General features: G+C 47.8%; 1 protein-coding gene across 1 annotated transcript; it reads left to right on the top strand.

Moving 5' to 3' along the window:
* Nucleotides 1-726: 726 nt before the first annotated feature.
* On the top strand, nucleotides 727-3,577 carry LOC119358789. Its single transcript, XM_037625208.1, has 7 exons — nucleotides 727-857; nucleotides 1,898-1,991; nucleotides 2,093-2,203; nucleotides 2,287-2,492; nucleotides 2,664-2,813; nucleotides 3,010-3,042; nucleotides 3,121-3,577. The coding sequence occupies exons 2-7, from the start codon at nucleotides 1,898-1,900 to the stop codon at nucleotides 3,229-3,231; spliced, it is 705 nt and encodes a 234-aa protein (XP_037481105.1). The 5' UTR covers nucleotides 727-857; the 3' UTR covers nucleotides 3,232-3,577.
* The last annotated feature ends 4,487 nt before the right edge of the window (nucleotides 3,578-8,064 follow it).

Here is an 8,064-nt window from a genome sequence, read left to right as displayed (position 1 = left end):
GGGGGGCAGCCTATGCTGCCGCGTCCTCGTCCGGCGTCCGCAATGTACGGCCGAGACGGTAGTGTGTGGAAATGTCAGAGAAGGAGGGGGACGGAAGGCTGGACTCAAGGATATCCATGTTCGGATGATCGAGGAGGGTGCGGTCTGTGGTACTTCCATGTGGCGAGAATGAGGGGACGGAGAAGCATAATATATATAAAGAAACATTCCACGCGTGTCGAACTAAATAAATTAAGTCAGAAAGGGCCCACCAAAACACCCTCTTATATAAAAAATGATAACATGCACAATCATCTCACGTGCCAAACTAAATAAATTCTATTATGATATCCCAACAACACAAACAGTGCAGCAAAGCATGCACAACCCTACTAGTGACAATGATTAGTCACATCTATTAAATTTGTGAAAATCATTAGATGGGACATCCAGCGACACCGACTTCTTACATCCACTAAATATACGAAAAAACATAGGTGAAACATTTAGGGACACCGACGTCCATCAAAGTCATGATAAGCATTATATAGGATCCGCCGAAAATGACATTTCATACCTATAGAAAAACATTGAACCGTATTAAAAGTAACATTCACACCTCATATAAAAGCATCGGACCCCGCTGAAAATGACATTTCACGCTTAGGGAGAAACATGGGCCAGCCATGACCATGTGGAGTGAAAAGGGAAGTTGCTCAAAGCAACACGGTTGAGAATTTCTTTTTTAAGTCGGTAGGAACAGTCCCGGGCTCGTTGCGGATACACACACCCTCAGCCTCCTCTTTGCTCAGCTCAAGAACTGGACGAACTCAGCAGCAGCCGGCGGTGGATTCCTGATCAGCACAAATCAGCAGCCGGTGCGTGTCTCTTTCATGGTTCTTTTCCTCGTTTTTGCTGTTCGTCTTGGTTCCTTCTCCGCTGCACGCGCGCGCGCCGGGCATACTGTAGTTCGTAGTTGATCCGCCACCCCCTTCTCTGGATGCCGCTGCCATTTGAGCTCGGGTGTGCGCGCCCGTCGCCGCGCGCCTGCATTGCAGCCCCGAGTGCAGATCGCCTCCGGGACCGTAGTCGATGAGGAACAGAGGAGGCACGCGTAGCGTCCGTGGTCGAGCTGCGCGTGCAGGGGTGGGCACGGACGGGTGGTCGAGCGAGGAGACAGCGCGGGGCAGGCCCCGGTCGTCGTCGCGGAGGTCGACAGCCTTGAGCGGGCAGAGCGGGGAGGCAGGCGGCGGAGGAAGATCCGCGCGCGCGAGATGACCGTGGCCGAGCTCGCCGACGAGGTGGAGGGGGGCGAGGCGGAGGCGGGCAGGCGCGTTCAGTTCAGTGCGGGAAGGTGGACGACCTAGCGGCCGCGGCCGGCGGCCGCGATGGACGGCGGACGGCCGGTACGGCAGTGTGGGGAAAGTTCAGAGAAGAGGCGAGGGGGAGGGGCGGACGTCCCCCCATTGGCGGATCAGGGTGTGGTGCTTCCATTCCATAGCGTCGAGAGTGCCTTAGTGCGCGGCCTGCACTACACATGCACCGTGCTCAGTGAGATTCTGAGATAACCTGGACGCAATATGCGGAGGCGGCCGTCGGGGGTTGGCGGCCAGGTGCGTTCAGTGGCCAGCGCCGGCGTCCGCGGTGCACGGCCGGAAGTGTGGGGAAATGTCAACGGCGGAGGGGCGGGCGTCCCCCGTTGGCGGATCGTACTCAGACAATCACGGCGAGAGTGCTCAGTTAACCGTGCTCAGTGAGCATACTGAGACAATCTGGGCACAATATGGGTCCATGAGCAAATCTGGCTTAATGTGATCATAGTTCTATTCATCTTATCAAATCTGACACAATGGTTATGCAGTTCCATTCATTCTTGTTAATGAAATTAACACATGTGTTTCATTGTTGTTAACGGCAGATGAACACCGAATTCTATTCAGTGTATGACGTGCCGATCGACCAGCTGCTCGGAGTACCACCTGACGAGAGTGACCTCCACGGATGTTGGGAAGGTGCGATGCTAGTTTGTTCTTCTCTGAATTTTGTTACAACAAATGAGATCATCTATGGTATTATCGACATTACAAAAGAGATCGTCTGTCTATGGTTTCAGGCTTTGGAGCCAAGGGAGGCCAACTTGCAGCTCCCTATTTTCCTTCTACTCACGATGAGACGCCAGATGCCACATCGCCGGAGACGGAGTGGGCCGATCATACAGTGGATGGTACCAGCAATACAAAAGAGATCAAGTATATCGATGCTAGTTTACATAGGAAACCAAGTGCATCTGTTCATCTATGGTTTCAGGCTTTGAAGCCAATGGAGGCCAACTTGCAGCTCCCCACTGTCCTTCTACCCACGATGAGGCGCCAGACGCCACGCCACCGGAGACGGAGTGCGCCACTCATACAGCAGATGGACCAGAGAGCGGCTGGAGGCGCAAGAGAGGCCCTCGCAAGAGAAGGGTGCTGTTGTGCACAGATCAATCTTGGCATCTGGGTAACCATTTTGGGGTAAGGCCTATGTCTATTCTCGGTGGAAATTCAAACTAGTTAATTATCTCGCACATATATCGACTGTTTTCTGTATATTGTACACCCTTTTTTAGTTCAGATTTTCAATTCTTATTAATACATCAATGGAAAAACAGCCAAAGAATTCTACGTCGTTGGTTGTTTTAACAGCAAACATCACATAGAACCAACAATAGCCACTGGACACCTGAAGAGGTAGCTACGCTGGTGGATGGCGTCGAAGATTGCGGGGTTGCACGGTGGTCTGCGATGAAGAAGAAATGGTTTCCAACGTCGGTCCGAACTGCGAGCAATCTCAAGGTAAAGCGGTGTGGTGACTGGTGATACATTCTGTGAGATACCGCCATCCACTGAATGAATGAATGATGGTTGAATTAGTTTTATGTTTGGTGCATTTGTCTCATGTTGTTCTTACCTTCTCTCGTCGGCACCCCCTCTAATTATTTGTCCTAGGTCCGCCACTAACACCAATCCATCGTTTTGTTTAATTTTTCAGGATAAGTGGAGAAATCTCCTGGAATCATACACGGTAAGACATGCCACTTCAAAGATAACTAGATTGTGGAGCACCACTGATTTTTATTTCTTGCATTTTCTCAAATTGCAGGGAAACGCCGAAAGAAGCTGCTATCTGCATCTTGACAAGAAGCTGATCGAACGAATCAAAAAGGCAGCACTCAACAACCCGTATCCGAAACCAAGGTGCACTGATGAATGATGACGGGGCCATTGTTTAGGACTTTTTACATTGTGATGCAGTGCCTTGTAAAGCACTCTCTTACTAATGGAGGCAAGATGTTTTAGCAGCTTGTATCTCCTGCCTAGCTCTCCTGCTCCAGTTTAGTACTCCAGTGTTAAGCTAACATTATTTGAAGGCTGGATGTTTTAGCAGTGCCTAAATACACACTCTATGTGTGGCTACCTTCCTAGTCTTCTGGGTAGTGATACTATGCTCTTTGATTGTGTGAAAACTGTACAGATCGTTCAGCAAGAGTATGGGCTTGAGTTGGTGAAAACTGAATGTTGTTATTGCACAAGCATGGCAAGCAAAATGATCTTAAGGATGACTCAAATATGTTTCTACATTTTGGTTCCAAATGGTACGAGGATATGACTTCTGCACACAAGAAATGTTTCTACAAGTTGAAATTATTTCAAGTCTATTCTGCCCATCACCAGTGCACACGAAAACAAAGGATGGAGGACTGCTGTCCAACATAAATCATCCAGAGAAACCAGTCATCATACACCAACTCTGTCAGAAACGACACCCGGTACACAATTGAGCCCTCAATCACAAGATCACGAGCTTTTGACTAAACAACGACACCGTGTACAGAATATAACATTGAATAGAAATTGATCTCCAAGTTCATTTTTTATTTTTGACTATGACAAGCAAATCGAAGCACTATGATCAGTTCAGCGAAACACTCCGGTAGAGCAACATTGTGTTCTTGCTCGTCTAATTAATAGCTACACTCCATCTTGTATTCCACCAAAGCAAGCATCGGGTTCTCTTGAATCAACATCTCATCGAAATCCCTCCGTACTTTCCCAGGTGTTCTCCCCCTGCCGCGACCATCATACAACCCTCTCCCCTTCTGTGTTCTGTCATGACAATTGCACAATCCTCTGGTTCTTTTAGCACGCTCACACGCATCCTTCTTCACCACCATGGTCCCACCCAACTGGCAGCACGGACCAACCCGGACCCTAGCTCTGTTTTTATGCACGCTCCTTCAGTTTTCTTCTCTGTTGTCATGTTGTTTCTTCTCTACCTCATCTGGAGAAAATACATCGTGTCGTCCTCTTCCCACTTCATACTATCTCAGCTCCCCACTATTAGGAAAAACCTTATACACCGAATTTTAGCAGTAGCGAGGGTCAAAAAAGCACGTTGGTGCTAAGTAGCAGTAGCGCGCCTGTGCAAACCGCGCTGCAGATAAAGTTCTAGCAGTAACGCGTTACGTCATAAACACGTTACTACTAAAATTCCCAGGACCCGCCGCGAAGCTAGTTCTAGCAGCAGCGCGTTTACTCGGACAGCGCTACTGATAGGTAGTTTAGCAGTAGCGCCTTCGCTTTTAGAGCGCTACTGCTAAAACTAGCTATCTCCACCCCCACTACCGCTCCTCTCCGTGATACACACTCACACACTCAGACTCACTCCCCCTCAACCCCCCCGCGCGCCGGTCCTCCCCCGCCGGCCGCCGTCGCCCCGGCCAGCCGCCGTCGCCTACCCCTCTTCCCTCTGTGCCGCCGTCAACTCCTCCTCCTCGCTGGACTCGGTACCGCCCTCCTCCTCCGTCCTCCCTCGACTCGCCGCCGGCCGGCCCCTCCTCGCTCCGCCTTCCTCCTCCGTCCTACTCTCTTCTCCCTCCTCGAGTCACCCCTCCTTCTCCCTCCTCCCTGCTACATTTTGATTTAGTAGGCTAGTTCATATGCAACATTTTGATTTAGTTGATTTAGTAGGATAGTTGATTTAGTTGATTTAGAACATTTTGATTTAGTAGATTTAGTAGGCTAGTTGATTTAGTTGATTTAGAACATTTTGATTTAGTTGATTTAGTAGGCTAGTTGATTTAGTTGATTTAGTAGGCTAGTTGATTTACTATGCATCATTTTATTGTTATTTTTTCTGTACATGGATATGTAGATGTTTTTGTTTTTTTGTAATAAGTTATTTTTTGGCAAAATGTAGGTGCCAATTTAGTTACAATCACATGTTACTGTTTTTCTTTCATGTGAAGTGGATCGTTAATCCTTTGCTCATATTGCTTTAGGAAAATGACGCCGCCACCATCACCACTATGTCGACTGTGCAAGTCAAGGTCCGCCAGCAGCCTTGCAACTGGCAAGCTGTTCGGCATCTACTGCCAGCCGAGTTTTCGTCATGCGGCGGTAAGAAATTAGATGAAATGTAACAACTAATTTATTTTTAGTGTTGACATTACTGCATTGTGTCATTTTGATTTTTTTACACAGATCGTTCCTTGCAATGTGAGGTTGAAATTCAACAAGCTGACAGGAGAAACTGTGACATTTGAGGCTCCTGGGGGCCCTTACACTATGGAGGTCGAGAAAGAAAGCAATATGTCGCAGATTGGAGGAGATGGATGGGCCTGTTTCGTCGCCCACATGCGTCTTACTGGTGGTGAGTTGATCAGGTTCTCCTTCAAAGCAGAAAGACCCAAGCTGGCTGTCATATATCTCAACCTGGTGGAAGATGATGAAGATGACGAAGATGATGAAGATGACGAAGATGATGAGAACCCACTTCGTGAAGCCATAGTAGCTCAAAGAATGAGGCTGAGCGAGGAGGAGGTGCGCAACCTATGGGACATAATTCCGCCATGTGATGACTTTGTCGGGGTGCCATTCGTGACCCGCTTGACAAGTACCATGGTCGATCGGCATGAAATGGTATGTTATACTGACTGTAGTAAGTTGATATATATATATATATATATATATATATATATATATATATATATATATATATATACTTTATTGTTATACTTACAAATGTAAATTATCCGATGATATGCTTAGTGAATCCGAATGATAAGCTATGTGGAATCTAGTCGATGATATGCTATGTGAAATCTAGTAGATAATCCATATATACTTATTAGTAGAATTCATGATTAATTAGTACAAATGCGTAGTACTGTGTCTTTTGATAGTGTACAAATGTAGACTTAATAGAAATATATTTGCAAGAGTATGTGTCAAGCTATTTATTAATTGATATGTTTTTCTTATTCAGAAATTGCCAAAGAACCTATCTGTGAATTGTGGTATCGAGCCTGATGAAGAAGGCTCAGCTGGACTACGCCTTACCGCAAGGGGCTCCGTCACCACCTGTACTTACCACATGGACACAGACGACGGTCGCACACACTTAAATTCGGTTGGCTGGAAGAGATTCCTTGTTGGCAAGAATCTTCGTGTTGGACAGGCCATCCTAATTACTATCAGGAACACCCGCCGTCCAGGCTTGAGGATGATGATCGTCGTCGATATCATCTAGAACTACATATGATGATTGCCGTCGATATCATGTAGAACTACATATGATGACCGTCGTCGATATCATCTAAAACTACATATGATAATCGTCGTCGATATCACCTAGTACTGCTTGAGGATGCATGTTGAGCATATATGAAATTGTTATCTATTACTCCCTCCATTTCAAATTACTCGTCGTGGTTTTAGTTCAAATTTGAACTAAAACCACGACGAGAATTTGGAACCGAGGGAATACTACCTAGTACCTATAATGCTTTATGCCTTTATGAAATTGATATCTAGTAGTACCTAGTATCTCGAAATTGTAGTTTATTGAAGCTGAAACGGGGTTCAAAAGATGAAAGATATAGCAGTCGCGCAGGGCTAGGAAATCGCTACAGCTAACTAATAGCAACGCGTTCTGTAAAAGCGTTGCTGCTATAGTCAATAGTACTAGCGCGGGTGAATACAACGCTACTACTAGGAGTTAGTTGTAGCGCCTTATTGGTAGCGCGCCCCCCTGCGCTGCTGATAGCCTAAAAACCCGCGCTACTACTAGGCTTTTCTCTAGTAGTGCCCCATCGATCTGTGAATTTTTGTCCAAAAGGACCACCTACCGAACGCAATTGACAGAAAAGACCACCCCTGAGTCACATTGGCAAAACAGACCAGCTGGGTCATGGCAGCAGGCGCGCCAGCCGACACGTGGCGCTTGCCGCCACATGCAGTAGCGGCAGCCCCTGCCGTGGCCCGCCACAAGAGTAGATGAGGCCGGCCGCCGCCTGGTGTGGTAGCAGTACTGTAGCTAGTGAGATTCCTAGTTCTAAAAAAACTAGTGAGATTCGCGCGCAGCTACTGCATGCGTAAGATTCCCTCAAATGCGTGCATGCAGCGCAGTACTCTTTCTCTCTCCCTTGAATCTTCTCTCTCTTGCCTCTTGCATGCATGCAGCCCATTATTACTCGCTCTCTCTCTCTCCCTTGCATGCAGCGCCCACAAGTGGTGCCGCCACACAAGGAGGCGGCAGGGCCCAGCTGTCCAGCCTCCGTTCCGTCGCGTGCCGGTCCCGTTTGCTGAATCCTGTGACGGGCCATCTACCGCCTGGCCCTATGGCGGCAGGGGCTGCCGCCTCCGCACGTGGCGGCAGGCACCACGTGTCGGCTGGCGCGCCTGCCGCCACGACCCAGCTGGTCTGTTTTGCCAATGAGATTGAGAGGTGGTCTTTTCTATCAACTGTGTTCGTAAGGTGGTCTTATTTGACAAAAAATCATCAATCTGCTGCACCATCATCTTTGTTAGAAGGGAGAGAGGGATTTGATGCGGAATATGATGGATTGTATTATTGAGCCTCGAGGGCGAGTATATATTGAGTACAAGGCTTGGAGGGCAAGACGCCTCTCCTAGAGATAAGGTAGGAGATGGATTACAAATCCTAGACTACCAAAACATATGTAACCCAAATATATCTCTAACATCCCCCCGCAGTCGTAGCGCTAGCATTGCGAACAACAGAAGCGACGCAGACGGTCAGACT

This window comes from Triticum dicoccoides, chromosome 2A (genome assembly GCF_002162155.2).
Source record: "Triticum dicoccoides isolate Atlit2015 ecotype Zavitan chromosome 2A, WEW_v2.0, whole genome shotgun sequence".
Lineage (NCBI taxonomy): Eukaryota > Viridiplantae > Streptophyta > Magnoliopsida > Poales > Poaceae > Triticum > Triticum dicoccoides.
Note: the sequence above shows the minus strand (reverse complement) of the source record. Positions and strands in the feature narration are given on the sequence as shown.